The sequence below is a fragment of the Globicephala melas genome, chromosome 2 (genome assembly GCF_963455315.2).
Source record: "Globicephala melas chromosome 2, mGloMel1.2, whole genome shotgun sequence".
Taxonomy (NCBI): Eukaryota; Metazoa; Chordata; class Mammalia; order Artiodactyla; family Delphinidae; genus Globicephala; species Globicephala melas.
Window position 1 is genome coordinate 78,689,573 of NC_083315.2, and position 26,239 is coordinate 78,715,811.

The 26,239-nt window shown below is 36.6% G+C and overlaps 1 protein-coding gene across 1 annotated transcript in view; it reads right to left on the minus strand.

The window, feature by feature from the left end:
- The window catches only part of UNC13C (unc-13 homolog C), a 576,706-nt gene that overhangs the window by 63,631 nt on the left and 486,836 nt on the right, over positions 1-26,239 (minus strand). Inside the window, exons 23-26 of the mRNA XM_060294236.1 lie at positions 21,775-21,852; positions 16,897-16,985; positions 7,014-7,163; positions 2,445-2,568 (exon numbers count right to left, since the gene is read on the minus strand). Of these exons, the coding sequence (XP_060150219.1) occupies positions 2,445-2,568; positions 7,014-7,163; positions 16,897-16,985; positions 21,775-21,852 (441 nt within the window). The remainder of the gene's footprint in view (positions 1-2,444; positions 2,569-7,013; positions 7,164-16,896; positions 16,986-21,774; positions 21,853-26,239) is intronic.

The window sequence follows — 26,239 nt, forward strand, 5'->3', positions numbered from 1 at the left end:
GTATGACCTCAGAGAGCTTTATCTTTTCTTTCTTTATTTGTAGCAGAGGCAACTACTTCCCTCCACTCCCCACCCCCCAAAATTAATCTATGCAAAATGTCAAGATCCACAGCTGAAGAAGGTGGAGCTGGTCCACCTGACATGCCATCCAATCTCTCAGAGCCCTGCCCTCGTAACTCCTCCCTCAGCCAGAGGTTTTCTCTAGTACCCCAAGGCCCTGGGGAGAGCTAGAAAAACATCAGAATAAACATCAGAAGCACTACTAGAATACTCAACAGTAGCCTAGAATGTTTTCAAAATAAGGAAAACCAGCTATTCTGAAGTAGTGGTCTCCATGTTTTTATTGGAGCCTGTATATTCATTGAGAAATCCATACTTGGAGATCTTGATGTTCGAGAAAATTGAGGTGATGGTTAGCTTTCCTAGGGAAGATCTTATATCAAAAAATGAAATGTCATATACAGCACTTCTGCTATTATAACATGATAGATGTAGTCTTGAAAAAACTTATATTCTATAAAATTGTGCATTAGAAATAGTAGGGCTTTTGGGGAAAATAGGAGGGGGCAGTGCAAAGTCCATGCAATTTTGTTACCAAAGAACTATCAAAAACAATAACTGCTACTTTGGGAGACAGCATGAACAGCTCAAAGGGAGCTCAGTGAAGCTGGTGGCTACCTCGAGGGATATTAAAAATGTAAAAACACCCCCAAACAACAGCACAATAGAGTATAACGTGGGCTGAGACAATGCCTGCAGAAGTGGAGCTCTGAGCACAGGGACAGGGTAGCCTGCCATGTGTGAGAAGCTAGGTGCATGTATCTGGATACAGACCAATGTGCAAGTATGCCCCCTTCCTCTTTTTTATCTTTTTAAAAACAGGATGAAAGGGCTCCTGCCTATGTAGCAGCCAAGCTGAGTGCTCTTTCCTTTTCTGCTGAAGTATATAGCTCTTCTGTTATATTCCCAACCCTCTCACCTAGAAAAATTTACTAATAAAGCAACCCAACTTGCACATTGCACTGACATCATTCCTCTATTGGCAAATTAAGTGACAGGTAACTGGTGTTACAGAATATAGCAGAATAAGGGGTGTGTGAGAATGTGGGGTGTGTGTGTTTCTGTATGTGATTTGGCTACCCACACGTGTAGGCTATAATGATTATACCATACACTCATGGCATGAAGCAAAACTCAAAGTGATTTATATTTAACACTCACTGTCTGGCCGTAAATCAACACAAACATGAATCTTTGCACCTTGGAACACTTTACTATATAATCTCACTGGATAAATATGGACTGAGTGTGCATGATTAATGGTGTCAATATATATTTTAGTTTAGTTTATAATTACTCATTATTTGCATCAACTTATCGTCCTCAGTCACAGACAAAAAAATTATTCCATAGCAGGTGCTTGTTAGGGTTCTTTCTTTCCTCGCTTGGATACGCTGAGTTAGCTGGACAGGGTATCCACTTGACCACTGTCTGACTTTTTTTTTTTTTTTTTTTTTGTTTTGTTTTTGCGGTACGCGGGCCTCTCCCGTTGTGGAGCACAGCCTCCGGACGCGCAGGCCCAGCGGCCATGGCTCACGGGCCCAGCCGCTCCGCGGCACGTGGGATCCTCCCGGACCGGGGCACGAACCCGCGTCCCCTGCATCGGCAGGCGGACTCCCAACCACTGCACCACCAGGGAAGCCCCACCACTGTCTGACTTTTGCTGCCAACTGATCTTTCTGGTTCTTTTTGATTTCACTGTGTATGATACAATCACATTCTTCAAATGCACTAAAAGATGTCTCCTGTATTAACCACCAAGTGCGAAGGTGATAGATAAAAGCAAAAGGGAAAAGTAAAAAAAATTCCAGATAGCAGTGTTGGCTTTATCTTCTTCAACTGTAAAATTGCAGAAAGAAACACAGCAGGCATATTCTATCAAAAATCTATTTCCCTGGGGTGGGGGGGGGTCATAATAAAATTAAATAAAAATTACATGTGTAGACCAGATAACTCTACAAGTGGAACTTTGATACATTTGTTTTTCAAGAGATAACGTTTGAAATGTCAAGCCAGTGTGAAGTATGACTGCTATTGCCACTATTTAAAATTGATTTGTGATGGGGGTGCGGGAGGATTGCATTGGGAGTTTGGGACTAGCAGATGCAAACTATTATATAGAGAATGGATAAACAACAAGATCCTGTTTTTTAACACTGGGAACTATATTCAGTATCTTGTAATAAGCCATAATGGAAAAGAAAAAAATTGATTTGTACAAGGTGATGTCGTTGGAATGATCATTGCTAAGACACTGTATACCACACCCTTTTTCCCAAAATGAATTTAATTACTATTTCGTCTGGATCAAAACCATTCATTGAAACAAAAAACAATTAGATGGGCTGTTGAAAATATAATCAAATGTTAGTTTGAATACTTACTGTTTGATCTGTCAGAGGAGGGAGGACAATTTGTTTTTCTATTTTGTTGAGAACTAGCTTCCACAGTTCTTTCAATATTCGCTTCAGGACTGTTTTCTCACAGATTTTTGCTGAGAGACTTAATCTGAAATGAAATAAAACACACAATCACTTATAAGTCTTTTATTGAGGTATCATTTGATCAGAAATTCACATTTTCAGCACTGACATTCAAATACCTGAATAGGTCTTTATAATTTTCAGATGCTAAATTTCATTTCATTTACGGAGAAAAAATACATAATATCAAAAATCCGTTTCATCATATTATACATCATTAGGTAATTCACTGTTTGGTAGAAAATGAATTCAGAGTATTTCCTTTCTTAAATTGCATCCTAAACTGACATCAAGGCTCCCAAAGTACACAATTTTTACCTGCATTCCAGACTTGTATTTACTACATGCTCCATGTTCATGGTACAGGCCAAACACCAAAGAAGCACATTTTCATCACTATCTGGCACTGGACCAACATAACAACATGGCAAACATGCATATGATTTCACTCAAGAGCAAAACTTTACCAACTTTATTTATTTTCCAGATTTATTGAGATACGATTGATTATATAACATTGTGTACGTTTAGGGTGCACAAGATAATGATTTGATATATGTACATACTATAAAACAATCACCACCATAAATTTAGTTAACATTCATCACCTCACATAGTTATTTTGTTTTGGCTTGTGATAAAAACTTTTAAGTTTTACTCATAGCAATTTTCAAATGTATAATTTAGTATAGTTTCCTATAGTTACTATACTACATATATGCTGTGCATTACATCCTCAGGACTTATTTATCTTATAACTGGAAGTCTGTACCCTTTGACGCCCTTTACCTGTTTCCAGCCAGCACAAATTTGTTCTCTGAGTTCAGATTTTCTAGATTCCCAATTTACCAACTTTAATAGGTTTAAGGTATTTCTTACAAATTCTTCTCATGGTGAGATAATGATGGTAACATCATCTAGCATTTATATAACACTTTAGTTGAGAAACCTCTTCTGCAGATTTCTCACTTCTTCTCATGGTGAGATAATGATGGTAACATCATCTAGCATTTATATAACACTTTAGTTGAGAAACCTCTTCTGCAGATTTCTCACTTATTATATGAGTATCTAGTATATCCATTTTAGAAATCAAAACCCAGCTCAGAGACGTTGGGGAACTTGTGTAAGGAAGTGAGGCTAGCAAGTGAGGGCTGAGAGCCAGTACATTGTCCAATGCCCCATGCTACCCTTGGTAAATGTACTTGTGTGTGAAGGCCCAGCAATACATGAAGGCACAGTGCTGCATAAAGATTTACGGAATGTACCATAATATGATGCTGAACTCTTCGAGACTCCTTTAATAAGAGTTAATCAAACCTGTTGCACAGAGGGCCAAAGGTGGGGGGCATATATTTGAAGGTACCCTCATGGACTTTCTATAGTGCTACTAAGTACTCTGTACTTTTGGACTCAGAATTTATAAACTGGGTTCTGATAGAGACAGAATTGACTTTTAAATATTTAAATATATAATTAACATTTAAGGAATTAATATTTAAAGGCATGTGATGTGTGAGAGGCAAAGGGAGAGATTTCCTAAACACATTTTCATGAAGAAGTATTTCTCCTATCACTGCTGTGTATAGATACCTAATATATAAAAATACATGAAAGTGACCTCCCCTGGTTTAAGAGGAGAGTTGGGGGTCCCTGAGGCATAGCTATGGAACTCTGTAGCCCCACTGGTTTGGAAACCATTGTTCAAAGGTTGGTAGTTTTAGCTTCCTGGTAGATAGGCAGTCACTATATGGACATAGGGTAGAAACCAGATGATGTTCATGGAAGAACAGCAGAACCTACCCCCAGAGAAATTCCTAGGATGATTTGAGACACAACAAACCTGCCCATTTTACAGCAGATGTGTCATTTCCATTTCCAAAAGGTCTGAGTTTAAAAATTGATCTTGTTTTTATGGTCAGCTGATGTACTTGGCATGCTAACTAACCCTGTTTAAACTGGAGCTGAACCAATAGGAATAAAATTGTTGACATGTTTGCGGCTCTGCATGGGATTTCTGCTGGCTGGAAATGGCCCTTATAGCTTGTTTTATAGAGTGGTGAGGTCTTGATGGAGAAAATGGAACATAAAGAAGAGGCTGCACAAAGAGAGTCTATACATTTATAATATAACAATTTTTAAAGGGATTGTCTCAAAACCACCTTGAAGACTTACTTTGGCCCTTAATCGTTCATTTTAAATAACAAAAAATAGAGGGGAAATCTAGCAACTGCTTCCTTAATTTAGTCAGAGTTAACCAACTTGATAATGCAAGCTGAACACATAAATTTTGGAACCTGAGCTATCTACTTTGGCTGACCACAGAACCAATTAACCAGACCATTTTCAAATGCCATGTAGACTAGCTGCTAATATGATTTCCTGTCACATAGTTGATCATATTAACATGAAAACATATCCAGCTGCTTCTCCTACCCCCTGGAACACCCATCCCCTATGTCCATACATCTAAACCCTAACTGCCTTTAAAGAAGACCCAACCCAAGTGGAATTTCTACTGACCATCTGAACAGGAGATTATTACTTTACACCTTATTGCATTTATTCTACTTTTCTTATTTTTTCTTTCTAAACTCTTAGCTCCTTGAGAACAGAATTAATATCTAACTTTTTAAAAAAAGTCCTCTAACAAGTGGCTTTATGGCTGTACATTCTGTATTAGCCCAGAAAATTTCCACAACTCTCCATGCCTCGTATAATATCTCTTTCCAAAATTTTAAAATCTTTTACAATATTTTAAAGCTCATTGATGTTTTTCTATTTTTATATACTGTTTCTTTCTACTAAGAATTAGAGGAAATTACATATATGATGATATGATAAAGTATAATTAGAAAGAGAAAATAAGACTGAGGAAAATAAGAATCTAAATATCCTGAAAAGAAGAGCCAACCCACTTTATGTATTAGCTCTGTTTTATAGATGATGAAATGGATTCAAGGTCCCTCAACTAGTAGATAACTGTATTAGGATAACTTCAAACTTTTTGCTGCCTGGAATTCCAAATAGGAGTTCCAGTAGGAGTTTTAAGAAGGTCAGGATTGCTTTGTTCTGCCCTCTGCTCACCATCACATTCACAACTAAATGGTAGTTTCTGTGATTCAATTAAGTCTTGTCCATAGAAAAGAGCCATATAAGATGACACAAGTTTCAAGGGGTTATATAGGAAATGAGGTGATAAAAGTGTCTATTAGGAAACTAAAGATATGAAGACGCCTTTCTCTCTTTCTTCCTCTTCTCTCTCTTTTCTTCCTCCCTTCTACTTTTTTCTTCTACGCCACTTGACTACCTGCTTCCTGCTAAGCTACCTAATTACCTATTCACCTATCTTCTAGATATTTCCCCATAGCAGACAGAAAATAAGACTTAATTTTTCTACCAAATACTAAACCTAAAGTGATAAGAACATTAGTCTTACTTACGCAGTAAGGTTATAAGCAAAGGGAAATGGAATTAAGGTAGAAGTCATAAATATATAGAAGAGGTTCTCCTTACTAATTCCTTCTTTGTTATCCTTATCTTTAAGGAAAGGTACTGTATCCCTCTTATTTATCTTGGTCTCTTTGGCGTTAATTAATTTTCCACAACAATATTAAATGAGGTAATATATGTAAACTAGTAGGTATAATACTGGTCCCATGTAGGCATTCAAAGTTATTTTTTGCTTTTCTACCTTCAGTTCTGGTTTTAAGTATCACCATTTAAGAAATCATACCTCTTGCTGCTTAGATCAATGGTTGCCAATTGTGAACACACTTTAAAATGGAGGTGCCTGGACCCTACTCCAAACTTACAAAATTAGAACTTCGAAGAGGAGGGATGGAACAGAAGCAAAATAAACCAACCTTTTTGGTTCAGAACACTGTCTTAGTTGGTCATAAAGACCTTCATTCCCACCCACTCCCACCACTACTGGACTGGAATCTCCATGGAGTCAAGGACCTTGACTCTCCATCATCACTGTCCAGTGCCTAGATTAGAGTTTGAAACAGGTGGACACTCAGTAAATAGTTATAGAAGGTGGGGTGAGGCAGCAATCTACTTGCCTCTGAGCTGAATTAACTGTAGTTACATTTGTGCTATTCTCTTCTTCAGCAGGTTTCTGACATGAAATCAGATAGTCTGGAGTCAACTCAGTCTTTCTCCATGTCCAAGAAGTTGCAGAACAGTATGTTATCTGAGAAGCAGGAAATCCTAAATCTCTCTATGCCTCAGAGCAGCAACCTCCTTAGTTATCCATACTTATTTCCTCTCCATTTTTCCTTTTCTGTACATAGTCATTCCATCTAGTAATGAATTAAGAGTTTTTCTTTTTTAGTGAATTGATCTACTTCTGTAGAAGCCCTTTTAAAGCTGTCCTACATAGAGGAAAATATGTTTTTTTCTCTCAAATCCATATCAGGCAAATTGAGGGCAGCAAATAAAGAGGAAACTGGGTAGAACACTTACATTTTGTCCAAGAAGTCCATGAGAGGTCTTAATACAACCTCTGCATCCATGGCTGTACTGTTCTTATTAGATGCGGTATTTCCAGTTGCTCTCATTTGATTTAGTTCAAAACTCATCTGTTTTATGCACTCTTCAATGATAAGCTGGAAACTGAAAATAAAGAATATAAATTCTGGAATAAGAGCAAACATTTATGCCTTCCTTTGCCTGTGTCTGTTAAATTCACCCCAGGGAGTTTGATCTTTTTGCAATGGTGTGATAGCCCTTGCTCATTAGTTTTCAAACTTATTGTTTAGCTGCAAAAAATTTTGTTGCAATGAAAGCTTACTTAGAACGCTTATATGTAAAGTAGGTAAGACTGATGCTTTTCAGGTCGAATTAACTTGAGTGGGAGATCATTCGGCTCCCATCACTCACAGTAATAGCTGAGATGTCCCTCTGAGCATCTTTTGGAAAAATGACTGTGAGTGACTCTTGCATCTGGGTACACCTTCTTCACTTAGCCTCTGGGACTCCACACCCTCTTTAGCTTTCCTCCAACCTCACTAGCTGCTCCTTCTCCACTGTCTGACCTCTAACTATTGTAATAAGGTTGCCAGACTTAGCATATTAAAACACAGAATGCCTAGGTAATTTTAATTTCAGATAGTGCATAATTTTAGGGTAAGTATGACCCATGTGATACTTGGGACATATTTATACTAAAGATTGTCCATTTTTATATGAAGTTCAAATTTAATTGGGCATATGCTGTAGTTTATCTGGCAACCCTACATTGGCAATCCCACCTCTAGGCTCAATCCTTGGACCACACCATTTCTCCATCAAAAATCACTTCCGTGGGGCTCCCCTGGTGGCACAGTGGTTAAGAATCCGCCCGCCAATGCAGGGGACACGGGTTCGAGCCCTGGTCCGGGAAGATCCCACACGCTGTGGAGCAACTAAGCCCGTGAGCCACAACTACTGAGCCTGCGAGCCACAACTACTGAAGCCCACAGGCCTAGAGCCTGTGCTCCGCAACATGAGAAGCCACCACAATGAGAAGCCTGCACACTGCAATGAAGAGTAGCCCCCGCTCGCTGAAACTAGAGAAAGCCCGTGTGCAGCAACGAAGACCCATGCAGCCAAACATACATAAATAATAAAATAATTAAAAAAAATCACTTCCTTGGCAATCATATCTAGTCTCATGATTTTCTTACCGTCTGTATACTGGTGATTGCCAAATATACATCTATAGATATGACTTCTACTCTAAAATACAAACCATTATTAAACAGCCTATGTAGCCTTTTTACTTAGATAGAAGTCTAATGAACTCTTCTCATCCAATCTAATGAAATTTTCAACATCTAATCTGTCGGCAAATCTTTATGAAGTATATTAAATCTGAGGATCTATTATTACTTCCACAAAGCTACTGCAGACCAAGCCACCATTATCTTTCACCTGAACTTGTGTAATAATTTCCTACATTATATCTCTGTTCAACCCTCTACAGGTATCTTTTAAAATAGAAACCAGATCATGTTCCTCTCTTGCTAAAAACCTTCAATGGCTTCCAGATCCACTGGGGGAAAAAAAAAAAGCCTAGAATGTATTTCATGGAGTTAATTAAATCCAACATATTCTGGCCCTGGAAACTTCCCTGATGTCATTTCTTGCCACTATTCCCTCTGCTTCATTGCAGTCCCACCACAGTAGTCTCCCTGGTGTCCTTAGAATTCTCTGAGCACACTCTTATCTCATGGCCACTGTTATGTTCCCTCCTCCATGCAATTTCTCATGGGTCTGTTAGTCCCTCACTTATTACAGGCATAAGCCAAATGTCACCTCCTCGGAAAAGTCTTTCATAAATACTCCACCTGAAATGAAATTCCTATCATTCTCCATTTCCTTACAGTTCTTTATTGCATTCTCCATTATTTGACACATTACATAGTTTTTATCTATTTGTTTGTCGTCTATTGCTCCAAATAGAATATAAGCTCCATGAGGGCAGGACTGTTTTTTTCAGTGTTATATACCCACACCATGAGTTCCTCAAGAAATATTGGCTGAATGTATCAATGGACCATCCTCCTTCCACCCACCCCTATTAAACGTGTTGAACAGATAAATGACCTGTTTAACAACACCCCATGACCTCCCCCACTTAAACCCTATGCTCTACATGCCTATAATGCCCCACCAACCCCCCAAAACAAGACAGGAATATATAAATACATAGAATTTAATTAATCTATCTGACAGTGTGAACATTTCAGTGCTCAAAGTAAGACAGACCTAGAAAATAAATCCTAATCGTACCAATGAATTACTTAGACATATACCACTTATATAGACAGACATCTCCCTAGATCTATCAGCCATTTCATTAAAATTTTAATACTAAATCTAACATAAATTATACAGGATAACTATATACATGTTACATCATTATATAAACACAACTTGTTAATGTAGCTTAAATTCTAAAGCAAGGCACTGAAAATGCCTAGATGAGTTTACTAACTCCATAGGTTTGTTCCCAGCCTTTCTATTAGTTTTTAATAAAATTACACATGCAAGCATCCACACCCCAGTGAGAATGCTCTCTAAATCATTACTGTTAAATGGAGCAGGTATCAAGCACACTAATGGTAGTAGCTCATAACACCTTAACCACACCCCTATGGGAAAGAGCAGCGATAAAAATTCAGCCTTAAATGAAAGTTCGACTAAGTTACATTATCTAGGGTTGGTAAACTTCGTGCCAGCCATCTTGCTCATATGATTAACCCAAATAAACAGAAAACCGGCGTAAAGCCTGTTAAAGAGTAATAAAAAATAAAGTTAAATTCTAACTAAACCCTAAAAAGCCATAGCTAAAATAAACTATGAAAGTGACCTTAGTATTTCTTGATTACACGACAGCTAAGACCCAAACTGGAATTAGATACCTCACTATGCGTAGCCTTAAACCCTAATTATAATAACAAAGTTATTCACCAGAGTACTACTGGCAGCAGCTTAAAACTCAAAGGACTTGGCAATGTTTCACACCCCTCTAGAGGAGCCTGTTCTATAATCAGTAAACCCCGATAAACCTCACCAAGCTCTGCTAATTCAGTCTATATACCACCATCTTCAGCAAACCCTAAAAAGCGATAAAAGTAAGCATAAATACTATACATAAAAAGTTAGGTCAAGGTGTAACCTATGGGATAGGAAGAAATGGGCTGCATTTTCTGTTTCGAGAATGTACTTCTCACACACGAAAGTTTTTATGAAAACTAAAAACCAAAGGAGGAGTTAGTAGTAAATTAAGAATAGAGTGCTTAGTTGAACAAGGCCATGAAGGACGCACACACCACCCATTACCATCCTCAAGTATTATAACAACTTCCTATATAACCTATTAACAAACACCAAGTATATGAGAGGAGACAAGTTGTAAGGGTAAGCATACTGGAAAGTGTGCTTGGATCAATCAAAGCATAGCTTAAATAAAAGCACCTCGTTTACACCTAGGGGATTTCATAATCTATGAATACTTTGAACAACTCTAGCCGAAACCTCCACAAATTTTACTAACACAAGCAAATTAAATCAATCGTTCACTCAGCATTTAAAGTACAGGAGATAGAAATTTAAAACAACCTTTGGCGCTATAAAGAAAGCACCGTAAGGGAATGATGAAAGAAGCATTACAAGTAATAAAAAGTTTACCCCTTTTATGTTTTGCATAATGATTTAACTAGTAAACATTTAACAAAGAGAACTTATGCTAAATACCCCGAAACCAGATGAGCTACTTATGAACAGTTTGTAGAACAAACTCATCTATGTAGCAAAGCAGTGAGAAGGTTTACAAGCAGAGGTGACAAGCCTAATGAGCCTGGTGACAGCTGGTTGTCCAAGAAAAAAATCTTAGTTTAACTTTAAAATTACAAAAAAATTAGAAATTTTAATGTATTTTTAAATGTTAATCTAAAAAGGTATAGCTTTTTAGAAATGGATACAACCTTATCTAGAGAGTAAATAAACAACACCATAGTTGGCTTAAAAGCTCCACCAATTAGGAAAGCATTCAAGCTCAGCAATAACTTTATCTTAATATCAACAATAAGCAAATCAACCCCTAGTTTTACACCGGACTAATCCATTAGCCAATAGAAGCAATAATGTTAATATGAGTAATAAGAAATATTGCTCCTTGCGTAAGCTTACATCAGTAACTGATATTATACTGATAGTTAACAGCAAATAAACACAATCCAACGTTAAATTATTAAGTACACTGTTAACCCAACACAGGCAAGCACCTAAGGAAAGATTAGAAAAAAGATTAAGACTGTGAAGAGTAAGCCTTAGAATTACTGTTTTCATTCTTCACATCCTCTACACCAGGTTTGGTGGTTCCTACCGAGGGAGCAGCAAATAGTAAGAGATTTAAATAGTGGAGACCTTAAGCATATCCACCATTCCTCTATGTTGTCTGTTACTTTCGTACCTCCAACAATAGGAGTAATTATAATACACATTCAGGCAGGCAAGAAAAAAGCCAGTTAGGATAATGGGGGTAAATAAAAATTTGGGAAATGATCACATCATGGGAATGGTGATGAGAAGGAGGGAGTTGATTTTAGTATTGAAATCAAGTCAGTCCCATTCCTCTTTCTCCACACACAATGATTACACAGTTCATGTTATTTAAGAAGGATCCAAATGCATCAATTCCTCACATTTTATATAGAAGTTTAGGAAGTTTCACTATATAATGCTGTCATTATTCATTAAATAGAAATAATATAAATATTTATTAATGTATGTATGCATTCTACAAATGTTTAATTAATACTGTGTGCCAGTCTCAGTTACTAGGATACATCAATGAACAAAACAGATAAAATTCCTTATTCTTTTCTTTTTTTTGCGGTACATGGGCCTCTCACTGTTGTGGCCTCTCCCGTTGCGGAGCACAGGCTCCAGACGCGCAGGCTCAGCAGCCATGGCTCACGGGCCCAGCCGCTCCGCAGCATGTGGGATCCTCTCAGACCGGGGCACGAATCCGTGTCCCCTGCATCGGCAGGCGGACTCTCAACCACTGCGCCACCAGGGAAGCCCAAAATTCCTTATTCTTATGGCACATATTTGACCCTTTATTTTTGAATTTACATTATAAAAATATTATAGTGTGTTGTTAAATATTTCATTTTTCTAGTTTTTGGTTTTGCTACCTAATATGGGAAATCTTTGATGTATTTTATTTTATTTATTTATTAACATCTTAATGGGAGTATAATTGCTTTACAATGGCGTGTTAGTTTCTACTTTATAACAAAGTGAATCAGCTATACATATACATATGTCCCCATATCTCTTCCCTCTTGCGTCTCCCTCCCTCCCACCCTCCCTATCCCACCCCTCTAGGTGGTCACAAAGCACCGAGCTGATCTCCCTGTGCTATGTGGCTGCTTCCCACTAGCTATCTATTTTACGTTTGGTAGAGTATATATGTCCATGCCACTCTGTCACTTTGTCACAGCTTACCCTTTCCCTCCCTATATCGTCAAGTCTGATATATTTTAAATTATCACAACTTGGGTGTTTTTCTCGCTCCTGATACAGCAGGTTTATAAACATTGGTCCGTATTTCTGAGCATGTAGTCAAGGCCTGATTCTACTTCCACCATTGTGTTTTGGCTGTTTCTGTCTTTGGCCCCTGACTTCTCTGTGACTTTCTTTACTAGTGATACCACCATTTCTGTCCCTCTGCATTTGGCTCTTTGATCCTTGGATCTCAGTTTGCCTCTGTGGATGTGGTTCATTTCTTGGCTCTCTGTGTATTTATCTCATTCAATGGAATATGCTGTTTCAGGTTTAGGTTCAAAGGAAGCTGAATGCCTAACCACTTGGCTTTTTTCTGGCTGGACCTGCCTTTGGACTTTTGTCAGGTAGTGGTTGGGGGGAAGGGTGGCATTGGGGGTAGTGAAGAACACCCAGGCTTCAGATGTGAGAAGGGGGTGATGGTGGTGGGTGTATTTAGTGAAGGGTAGTGGTGGTAGATACTTGGGGCAAGAGAAAGGAAAGGTAAATAATGTTGGAAAACTTGACCTAGTTGATTTACTACTGGGCATCATTGATCCTGCTGACTGCAGTAATAATCACCTTTGAAATAGCTACTTTCTTTTGAACTTATTCTCAAATCAGTTTACTGGGCTGGAGGATAGACTGAGCAGAAGGTATGATACTCATGATCCAAAAATGTACAAACAGGTTCTTACAACAGACCCATATGGTAAACACCCACCAGAAGCCAGCTCTGTGTGGGGAGATGAGGCATATGGAGGAGGGATTACCAAGAGAATAAAAGAGAATGACCTTCTACCTTAGCATGAATCCAGGGTGAATCAACACCTGCATTTGACCCGAAAATCTTTTGTCTCTATCAATTTTTGGTAAATTCACCTAAAGAGTCTTTTTTTTCTATCCATTTTATAGTTGAAAAGTTTTTATTAATCAGCAGTACCAGGTAATAATGACAGAGTCTGTGAGCACTCAAGATGCCAAACACACAGAAGAAATCCTATGAAATATTCCTAAATTTTTAATCTACTTAATCCAGCCAGCCACTGGCATCAAAGATATCATTAAAAGAAATGTAATAGATCAAAAAACCAAGCTGCAAAATGCGTGTAAGCAGAAACCTAAGTGGCACAGGTTTTGAAAACGTTAAGAACATCCTTAAGATATCATTGAAGTCCTGTTGCTGAGTCTCAGTTCCCAGGTGGGTGCCTTTGCGTGTTATCAGGAACCTGGGGACCCGGGCTTCAGATGTTTGCTTTGGCTCTGTCCTGGCTTTCCTGAAAAATCACCCTACCAGCTACATAGGGTAGAATAATTTAATTGTGGGTTTTAATAACGGTAGATGAAATGGATTTGGGGCAATTAATTATGCACTTAACTTTAAAACGCTAGACCACTAATTTAGACTGTAAGAAGGGTGGATTCAGTTTGACTTCACAGCATAAAGTCCAGCATGAAATTATCCAGTTTGACTTCACAGCATGATCACACTGATCATTATGGACTTCCCACCTACCCTGAGTGTGTGATGCAGACCTGGCTGGCAGTATGGGAAATAAATCTATGGCAACAGATATAATAATTATTCTTTTTATAAGGAAAGCATGACATGTGGCCTGTTTACTTCAATAATCCTAGCTCTCTTAGAGCTATATTTAAAAAACAATGAAGAAATACAAACAGGGTAACGAGGAGTTTCAATATCTAGGTTAAAATAGCTGACTTCATATGACTAAAGTACTTCAAGTGCCCTCCTAAAGGCATCTCTCCTTATTTCATAACTGAAGTTTGCTAAGTTTTTCCAATCATAATATATATTTCAGCCTTTGTAACCTGAATATTCCCCAATCTTAAACAAAACAGAATAAAAAGTACTTGTTCAGGGGATGATTTGGATACATTACAGAAAATAATTTGAATATCCTTTTTTTATTTAATTATAGTTTCTATTCTGTTTAGTCATCTTATTTCCCGTAAGGTTCTGAACACCTCTATCTATTCCTGACCCTTTTTATCTCCCTTAACTTTGCTAAATAATCTCTATTTTTGCCTTTGTAGCTGAAGGCAACAGTCCTTCTGCTAATCACATATCAACTTACAACTAGAATAAAGAGAGGTAAGCCTCTAAGTGTCACCCCAAGTCAGAGCCAACGAGCCCCCAAATCTCTGGGACAATGTCTGCCTCTCCAACTCCTTGTAAGCAGAAACTTCAAATTACTTATTAACATTTAGGCCAACTATGCAGGATCATCCAGGTCAGCTAACAACACAAATCAGAAGGCAGAGCTACGACCCTAAAAGCTCAATACATCAAGACTGCATCTGGCCCAGCACTTAAACTTTGAGAGGGGGTTCCATGAAAATAATGAACACACCTCTGATACTGAAGAGAAGTCCAAGCATAGGATTTTTCTTTACTTTGCCTCATTTCTACATTTGAGAAAAAATATGATACTTTCAGTGTCTTTTTTGTTTTAGTCTTTCGGATTTAAGAGTGGCAAAACTAATCAATGAATGTGTGTTAAGCATGTATCTTTCCAAAACACATTAATAAGTGATGACTGAGATTCAAAGAGATAACTAGCCTTCTCCATAAGAGTAAATTTCAGTCTTATTTGAGAACTGAAGACATAGCTTCAAATAATAAGTCAACATTTATTGAACTAATATTTAAAGCAAATTCTGTATGAAATTAATGAACCTCATCAAAAATGTGTTTCATTTACCATTGCATTAAAAACAAAAACAAAACAAAAAAAAACCCCACATAGGAATAAACCTACATAAGGAGGCAAAAGACCTGTACAACAAAAACTGTAAGATGCTGAAAGAAATCAAAGACCACACAAACAGGTGGAAAGATACTGTGTTCTTGGATTGGAAGGATCAATACTGTTAAAATGACCATACTACCCAAGGCAATCTTCAGATTCAATGCAAACCCTATCAAATTATCAATGGCATTTTTCACACAACTGAAACAAAAAATTTTTAAATTTTTATGGAAACACAAAAGACCCTGAATAGCCAAAGCAATCTTGAGAAAGAGCAGAGCTGGAGGAATCATGCTCCCTGACTTCAGACTATGCTACAGACTATACTACAAAGCTACAGTAATCAATACAGTATGGTACTGGCATGAAAACAGACACATAAATCAATGGAAAAGGACAGAAAGCCCAGAAATAAACCCATGCACTTATGGTCAATTAGTTTATGACAAAGGAGGCAAGAGTACACAATGGAGAAAAGAGAGTCTCTTCAATAAGTGGTGCTGGGAAAACTGGACAGCTACATGTAAAAGAATGAAAGTAGAACATTCTCTAACACCATATACAAAAATAATCTCAAAGTGGATTAAAGACCTAAATATAAGACTGGATACTATAAAACTCTTAGAGGAAAACATAGGCAGAACACTCTTTGACATAAATCACAGCAATATTTTTTGGATCTGTCTCCTGAAGTAAAGGAAATAAAAGCAAAAATAAACAAATGGGACCTCATTAAACTTAAACACTTTTGCACAGCAGAGGAAACCATCAACAAAATGAAAAGACAACCTACTGAATGGAAGAAAATATTTGCAAATGATATGACCAATAAGGGATAACTTCTAATCTATTTTAACATTTGCTGATGAGATGACAGCTTTTTCCTATAGATCCAAAATGAAGTTTATCTAGGATGAACTTCTCATTCTTTAGAAACACACCATAGGCAAGAAAAGTTAATTAAAAAAAAAAAAAGACAAAACATAGATATGTCAGTAGTTTCCCATGAGCTAATTGCATTAACATTTCTAAAGCCTAAAACAAATCATCCTGACTTAATTCAGTTATGGGGTTAAGAGTTCAGTTCTTTCGAAGTGAAACCACACTGATGTGTATGGCATGAACACAACTCATACTTGTTATATATGTGAGGATTTTATCTCTGCCTTCCCTCCTCCCTCTATTCTTTCAACAGCCAATTGCTAAGCTCTAAACACTAGAATTGCAAATAAGAATGAGATGTTAAGAAACATACAATAAAGAGAGGGAAAGAGGAAAGTTAACCAGAACTTAGAGCATAGTGTTGTAAGTGCTACTCAACTGCAGGATACTGGGGAGCAGGAGTTCTGGGGAGCAAGCAGCAAGACATCACTATAAAATCGCAGGGTCATGGAAGATTTTCCAGAGGAGGTGATGCTTAGATTGAGTCTTGAGGTTAAACGGACTTAGACAGTCAGAGGAGAGAGACAGTGTTGAAGGCATGATTATCATTAAATGAAACCTAATACATTTGGATAGTAATTACTTAGGCCACTTACCTTTCACCATAAGTGACACTGAGCTCATCCAGAACTCCACTGAGTTTAACCTGAAGTTCTTTTAGAATAGTACTAGCTTCAGGATCTAGCTGCAAAGAGACCATAAACAATATTACTTTGGAGTTCTGAGAGAGCATGCCTTTTATCTCTTAGAACATTTTGCTTATTACAAGGTAAACTTCAAACAATATAGCATACATATACTGTTTCCTTTCCTTTCCTTTTTTTAACCTTTGAAATCAAATGCAAAATTTAGATAATTCTAATGAAACCTGAAGAGTTCTTACATTTGAAAAAATTGATTGAAATGCATAGCATGCATACAAAAAAGAGCTAGAGAGCAAAGCCTTTGTTGGTTACAGCAGTGGGATGCAAGGTATGACAAAATATCCTACAGAACTTTATAACTTCATAACTTAGAAAACTGGTTATACATTAGTTGAACATATGTGTTGCTTGAAAATATATTTTCATTTTTAATATCCCTGTAAATAAATAGGCCCATTGAAAACTTTAAAAATGGCTAAAAATTAATTTTTGCATGTTGTGTTGTGCCTTATTTTTCCAAGTATGGAATTAAAAGTAATAAACAATTATCCTGTTGCTCCAGTGTGTTTCTCTGGAGGTGACAGGGCTAACTTTTCTTCCTGGATGCCAACTGGTAACTCAGAGTTCAAGATTCAAAGTTTCCCATTTTATTTATTTATTTAAAAATTTTTCTTTCGGGGGGAGGGGGCAAAAGAAAAATAATTAAATCAAGAGAACATTTTATGCTTACTCTTACAATGTAGAAGCCAATTATTCTTTTTAACTGATTTCAGTGCTAAAATAATATCAATCAATATTAGAAAATAACATAATATAAATGAACACAAATAAAACATCAAACTATTAATGTGGGAGTATTTTTTTAAAATTAAAGGATGAACACAAACTTTACCAGCATTTAGAAAATTTTATCCTGTTTGTTACTTTAATTTTTGCAAACTAGTTGTCAAAATAGAATAACTTATAATAGATGTAGTGTATCTAGCTGACAGAAATTCATGTAAAGGGAAACCTAGAATATTCTCTGAAATTTAAGCCAATCTTCCTTTGAATCTTCAGAAATTCAGTTTCCTACCATTAGTACCTATAGTTCTTGCCCAAGCTGAACTATTGTTGAAGAGAGGGGCATAGGATGAAGACAACTTTGGGGAGTAGAGAAAGTTAAAGGAGGACTTGGTATAAACAAGAGAACCTAAGAACACCAAATACATATATGACCCAAATCAGTTTAAACTCCTGGGAGGCAACCCAGGACCAAAAAGTGTCCCTAATAGAATACACTGGTCATAAATCTTATAACCCTCTAGGAACATTTTCTAATACTAAGAAACTATTAGGAAGAAGTATTATTTACACACCTCAGCATCTGGGTAGCTCTATGTTATGCTAACTTGATTAAAAACATTGGAGTAGAAACCAAAGATTGCATTTGACATCTGATACTTTACTGGTTATGTCAAACCAATCCTTAATGTCAATTTTCACTCAAATCTAGGTGATTTCAGGATTGGTTAGTTTCTGCTCCTTTATCAGAGCCAATGTGATTCTTCTGGACTATTTTTTTCTGTCTCTGTCATAAGAGATTACCCGCACATGCACAGGCCACCTTAACAGATGCAGACTTCTCCAGCAGTTGGAAACTTACAATATCCCTAAGTCTCATACTTTGAGAGTTCCATTCACCTATAACCAGTTGCAAGGCAGTGATTCAGAAAAACAATTAGATATTACCCGTTTTTAAACAGCCCTGACACTGATGTGCATTTAAACATAATTAGCCTAATAAACCACATCTCCCTAACCCTTAACCAAGAAAACATATGTGAACTGCCCACCCCAATCCTAGGGAACCTTGTAAGCTGAATGTTTTTTTATCACATGTTCTTGCTATTATCCTAATACCAATTTTAGACCAACTTCACTTGGATAAAAATGTTTGGGAACAGAAAATGAGAGAAGACCTCCCATAGAATTTTCTTCATGCCCCACTCCGTGCTAAACCGTGATAGGTGGTTGTTCCCCACCCACATATCTGCCACCTCCAAGGAATGGCTCTGACAGTAGGGTTTTCTTCAGGAAATTGGGTTGCTTCTTATTTAAAGTATGTATTTTGTTTCCATATTAGTTTGATACGCAGATTGAGTTAGTTTGTTCACCTGTTAAGACAATGACTTTAAAGTCATACAGAAACGGTTAGGTAGGTCAGTTGGACGAAATTATGCTCTTTTCTTATGAATCATTTTAGTCTACCTTAGGTATTTTGTGAATGGAAATTTTCTATCAAATAATTGGTTATTACTTGAAAATCTGAAACTGTCAAAATACAGCAATTTAAATACTGGATGACAGTTTTCATTTCCTGAGAGACGCATGAGTTTCTAAGCAGGTACAGACAGAATGCCTTGTCATATAAACAGGAAAAAAAAAAAAAAACACCAGAAAAGCTCTTGTTTCAGTTAGGTATTTGACATTTATCTGATCCAAATCATAGGATTAAACCATTAAAATAGAAGAGTAATTTTGAGGCCAATATGCAAATTGCAGGTCTTTTGTAATAATGGGCATAAATAGCATACCCATCTAATTATAAAACAATCTCTTTGGCCAGCAAATTTACCAATTCTTGAGTTCTTCTGCATTTCTTTATGTGTCCAAATTGAGAAAAATTCCTTACTCCTACAAACTCCCTGAAGTTTCTAAGAAATAATAATTTGGCATTGAGAATTTATTGCCTAAATTACCAATAGCGTATTTTACAAATTATTGGCTACCTTGGAAAGGTAAAAAGCTACCTAATTTTTTTCACAAATGTTTAAAACTTAGCTTAGTTCTGTAAGGAATATGACATCAAACATCAAAAGTAACTTGCGCCTTTTTTTGTATTTTAGAGTTATTAAAAGCAAAAAGAGAAACAGAAATAAGAAAAAAGATAATATTTCAAGCATTCAAAAGTCAAGGTTAATAAATTTATTTTAAATTAGAAACTGTATTAGAAAGTGTACCTGAACAACTTGGCTGGCAAAGTTATTTACGCCACTGAGATACTTTACACTATTGAGCTGTGGTAATATGAATGACTTCTGGAAGAGATAGCTAGAAGGCAAAATATCTTTGCAGTTTTTTGTCCTCAAGGCTCACTTCTACTTTTCCTTTAAAAGACAATTTACTTATCACCTCCTTTTACAAATCTGACCCCAGATGTCACTCACCCCAGGCAGTCAGTGGCTCTAGTTTCTGTACTAACTCTGCTGTGCACTCTTACTGCGTATACAGCCCTCTCTTTTAACTGTTCTCCTATGAATCTCTCTCTCCCACTAAACTCTGTCTTACTTAACTTTCTCTCCTGAGTGTCTGTCCCTGCAAGCCTAGGCATTTATCAAATATTTGAGGAAGGAGGTGAGGGCAGGAAGAAGCATGAAATGATTCCCTCAAAGGGAATCTTAATATCCAGAGTGCCCCTTCTCCTTAGACTGATACTTTGCGTTGACTATTAGTAGAATACTTTTGCATTTGAAATCTTTCATTCCTTAGCCACCACATATTCTGGAACTACCAAGTTAGTCCTAATTTCAAGTTTTTGTGTCATTGCCAGACCATGTCAGATTATGCCCTGATATTTGTTCGGTTCTAAAAATATGGTTACCATACCCCCACTGTATTTTTGCTTCCTAGCATAAATTCTTTCCCTAATGGACCTATAGAGAGTATATGTTTTGCACCTTCACCCATGTATCCTGGTGCTTCTCATTTGTAGGATGCTAAATAGCAAGTTTATTTTTCAAAAGACTGAGGCTTGAGAATAATAAAAAAGACATCAGGGGAAAAATGTATAAATGTCTCTTGGGTTGAAAGAAACATCATGTGTGAAGAGGTCCCATCTTAAAAGAAGCATTTTCAGCCTTATCAATTTAGAAATGAATGGGATCTTGGCTTTGAAATCGAACCTAGCTTTACATATGTCTTGCGTACTTATCACAGTAATTAGGAACAGTGTAAATAAAACCTTAAACAGAAATATCCCTTCATCCTAGCCACCTTTGGGATTGTTTTACAGCGCGGGTGGCGGTGGGAGAATGACAGCTGCATGACCTTCCCTTGCAGCACTGTCTCCAGTCCTCAATTCCCCAGATGCTCATGTCGGTTTGTGAAATACTGCGGCAGCTCAAGGCAGGTGCCCCGTTAGTATTTCACAGTCTGCCTGATCCAAACAAGCAAATGAGAACAAGTAGGAAGTGCAATCCTCTTTGAGTTTGGAGGGGAAACAGTCATAAGACGCGTACTATCACAAACTTCATAAAAGAATCTTTCTCCTTCCTTCTTCTGCTCATGGAATTGCAGGTCAGAGATGTTAGACAAAGACACAACATGTTACAGACACTACACAACACAGTTGTGACAGATTTTTGAGATGTGAAAAATAAACCAGCAATACACCAAGAACCAGTAGTGCCACAAAGCACACTGCAGAAGAAAACTGATATCAAGTTGACATTGTGCAGTATGGTAAAAGACATCTGCAGCTGTGAAACTTTACATATCGTCAGCATATACAAAAATATATTTAATAGTGTATATATGACTATATATACACATTACAAAAGGCTATTGACCATCTCCCTCCTCCTATTCACACTTCCGATGTATTTACTGAAGTATTCTGTTGCGGAGTAATGATCACCTTAGCTGTTAATGGTATTTTAGATTGTTAGCATTTCCTGTTCTTTAGCTAAGCCATGTAAAAACTTGATTATGTCACTCTCCGTAGCAAAGAGATACACTGCTAATGACCTCTGAGATATTTGGCAAATGCAGGCATAAAAACATACCCACCTCTTTTCCTCCCATGGATTCAAACATTTTTTCCAGCTGAACCCGCAATTGTTGAATATTGTTCATCAATATACAGGGCTTTAAATAAAGCAAACAAAACAAAAAATACATTAAATTATTGAATGAGTTTACCTTCAATGTGATAGTATACAACTATCACCTAAGTTCAATTCTATTTGGCAAACAGAATAATTATGCTATTTTAAGATTATACTTTTTAACAGTTAAGAATTGAAGAGAGAAAATATGACCACTTTGGGGAATGAAATTTAATAATATACTTAGACAATAAACCATTGGAGACCTATTACTAGAAGTTATTTTATTCTTAGCATTGTGGCATTTTGTACTTCAAAATTAACCAAATTCAGTTCACTTTTTTAAAGATTTACTTTAAGAAAAACAAACTAGTTTAAACTATTCTATTATTTCACTGTTTCAAAAGCTAAAACACCATCTGAATTTCAGAAATGCAAAAAAAAAAAAAAAAAACCCAAAAAACCTTTAATAAATTCTGGCTATCGATAAAGGCCGCCCCTTGGTATTCAAGGCCCTTAGTTATACAGCTCCAAACCATGCTTGTCTTCTCCTCTCCCTCTACTGTACTATGATGAACTCTCAACTACAAGAGGCTTGCTTCCCACCTCCCCAACACCTGTGCTTTCCAGACTCCGTGGCTCGGCTTAGCATGTAGGCCCTTCACTTGAACTTCTTCACCTATTTCAGTCATGTCCATCATTCAGGTTAGGGCTTTGTTTTCCCAGATTGTATCTTTTTTGTCACTCACTTGAGATTGTATCTTTTTTGTCACTCACTTGACATTTGTTTTATTTAACTTCACGTTTGAGTTGCTTTTGACTGTCTTGCCAGCTGACCTTAAATGCACTGTATGTGCCTCTGTGTCTTTTTCTGCTTTTTCTTACAGAATACTGCACGGAGCCTCACACATAATACATGCTTTAAAAATGTTCCTTGACTTGTTTCCAAGGAGGCAGAAATATAACAATCACATTAAGATGTAAAGCTTTCTGACAGGACTAGATGTGTCCTCAGAATAGTAGAAATTAATTTATAATGGAATTCAGAATAGTTATGGAATAATTTAATATTTGCTACATACTGATTCTGAAGAGCCAGCATATCAATGGCAGAAAAGAGTGAAAGAAAGGAAAATGGATATGCCTTCCAAGGTGCTGGGAAATGAGCCAATAATGAGTCAGAGAGAGGCCTGCAAAGGACTTCCAGGACATCAGAGAGGTGTTAGTGCTCATCAGTGGAAAGATTTTATTATTGTTTTAACCGTATTACTGACCTTTGAAAAACTTTCTATTTGACTCTTAAAGTGACCACATCCTAACTTCAGTTTACGAAAACAATTTAGAACTGCTACTCTTAATTCCAGGCACTTAAATATTTTCTTTTTTTTAACACAGAGATTTATCTCCTATAGATTTTGTTCAGTAAGCTGAACCACAATGTTCTACAAATGATTCAGATTGCCAGCTGTGATGGAGAGTCACTGGATCCAGGCCTAATCCTTTCTGTGGCATGTATGATCAGATTTTCAGGGTTTCCGCATCTTGACCCAATGTCAACAAACTGAACCAACAGAGCTTTTTCCTTTAGGGTATAGGGCCGTTGGGGTTTTTTCTTTTTCATTGCAGAGGGGAAAGAACTAAGGAAGAGCATGACTCAAGGAGAAGCAGGAAGACTACATGGGTAAAGGTGTAATCACCCTGCTTTTCATGGGTCTAAGTTAGCTGGGTAGTCTCTTTTATGATTATTTGATATTAGCATTCAAGCTTATCTCTTTTGACACATGTAATAGTACTTTAGTTCCAGCTTTACAAATTAAACCAACCTCCAAGCCTTCTTAATATAATAATTTCCGATGGCAAAGAGCTACTAAGAAGCCAAATGAACAAAGACACTTGGGCTCACTTGGCACAGATTGCCACTGACCTGGGTAAGGCTACATATAAAAAAAGAGATGCAGTTATCCAGACGGAGATAAAAATAAACATGAGACTTTCCTCTTTGATTAAGCTTCCCCTGACCTTGACATGTTCAAATTTCAATTTTATTGAATCAATTTATCAAAACAGTACTGAGAATTGAATTACACAACTCTACCTTAAACCTAATCGGGGAACAACTTTTACTTTAAAGACTTCAGTGGTAAACGAAAAACAAGCAAAGACAGCTAAAAATACCCATAGTAAAGGGAACATTAACTGAATTTAGAAGCATCATTTGTTGGTGAGTTTAGTTAGATAAAAATAACCTATGTTTGAAGTTAATTTTTAATCTTTGTATATTTTGGCTTTTCCCCTAAAAATGTCATAATGTATTTCATTTGCTCTAAACCTGGAACAAAGTTAGGAACCTAAAGTGCAATGAATATAAAAGTTAGATTTGCTCAGACTATGGCCATTTCTACATGACCCAAATATATTTTTTTTTACCAAAGTATAGTTGATGGACAATATAAGTTACAGGTGTACAGTATAGTGATTCCCAATTTTAAAAGGTTATACTCTATTATAGTTATTATAAAATATTGGCTACATTCCCCATGTTGTACAATATATCCTGTAGCTTATTTTATACATAATAGTTTGTAACTCTTAATTCCCTACCCCTATATTGCCCCTTCTCCCTTCCCTCTCCCCACTCATAACCACTAGCTTGTTTTCTATATCTGTGAGTCGGCTTCGTTTTGGTTATATTCACTAGTTTGTTGTATTTTTTAGATTCCACCAAATTATGTTTTTGAGTTGAAAAAGATTTAAAAAATAAATCAAGCATTTCTGATTTAGATAATGCTGCTTTGCTATAATGTGGAGTGTGGAAGAATGGATTGAAAACTTGTGACCCATTCCAAATTTAAAATGTCACAGAAGAAAAAAAATTCTGTCACAGATATTCTGTTTAACTGTCGTCTATAATTCTGACCCCTGGGAAAGCAAGTGTTATGGTCATCTCTTAGAAGATGTCTCTCTCTAAAAGTTTCTAGTGCAATTTGCAGATGAAATAGGAATATTGTCATATATATACAGAGAAAATAAAAAATAATAATGTTTCAATGTTCTTGATATTTAAAGAAATCTGTAACAGCAGTGATATGTACACACACAAATGTATAAAAGCACTTCTTCAATTTATCTCAGCTGAAAGCTTAAACTAAGCAGCTAACTGATATCCTTTCATGGAAAAGCTAAAATGATACTTGGCATTTGAATGAGAGTCTAAGACTGGTCAAGATATCAGTAATTAGGAAAGAAAAGCATTGAGGAAGGAAAAGTAAGTTCCTGTGCTATAATATTTCAATGACTTTTTTAAAATTTGATTTTGAAAAGTATAAAATATAAAGGAAAAATACAGAGAATAATACAATAAATGCTGATTTATCATTTTTCTCCTTTAAAAAATAAAATATACTATAAAGTCTGCAAGGGCCTTTTAAGGCTACTTTTCCTTTCTGAATGACAGGAATTAGCCTTAATAATTCACAGCCACCTTTCAAAATCTTCAGTTTGGCTGTCCTAGTAAATCAGAAGCTTTTTTGAAATTATCTGTCACTGTTTTGATTTTCAATATAATACTTTTCAAGTGTATTATAAATTTAATTGTAGCTATATGCTTTCAATAAATAAATACTCTATCTTGCCTATTAGAGTATTTATAACCAATGGCAATTAGAACTCACTGCTGAGATACCTGGGAGTTTCAGTAAAATTTCTAGGTAGCATTTTCCTTTAAGGAAAAGAAGCATCTTTTGGGACCCTCAAGAACCATTAGGACTGACTTATCTTAATGAGCTCTCAGCAAGAGGTCAAGGAGGTTTCAGCAAGAATTCTCTTTAAGACTTGCCTGATAGTGGGAACTGATTTTTTGAGGGAGAAAAAAACACCCTGATTTTTGTCTTGAAAAATCTAGTACTGATTTTTTTTTTTTTTTTTTTTTTTGCGGTACGTGGGACTCTCACTGTTGTGGCCTCTCCCGTTGCAGAGCACAGGCTCCGGATGCGCAGGCCCAGTGGCCATGGCTCATGGGCCCAGCTGCTCCGCGGCATGTGGGATCTTCCCGGACTGGGGCACGAACCCGTGTCCCCTGCTTCGGCAGGCGGACTCTCAACCACTGCGCCACCAGGGAAGCCCTAGTACTGACTTTTAAAATATTTTTTTCAGTCTTTAAAAAAAAAATCCTATGTTGCTGACAGATTTCTCCTAAAATTATATATGGTGAATAGAAAGATTTTACCCTCTACCATAAAATAACACTGATTATATTCTAAATTAGTTTATCTTACTTCTCTTCATTCCTTTTATTAAGCTGCAATACTGGCTTAGATTTTATCAATGTTTTCTCAATCATCCAAAAAATAAAAGGCTAAGTTAATAATTCAGAGTATAAATTAGCATCACTCCTTACATTAACCATCCTTTTCAATTTATTTGAAAAC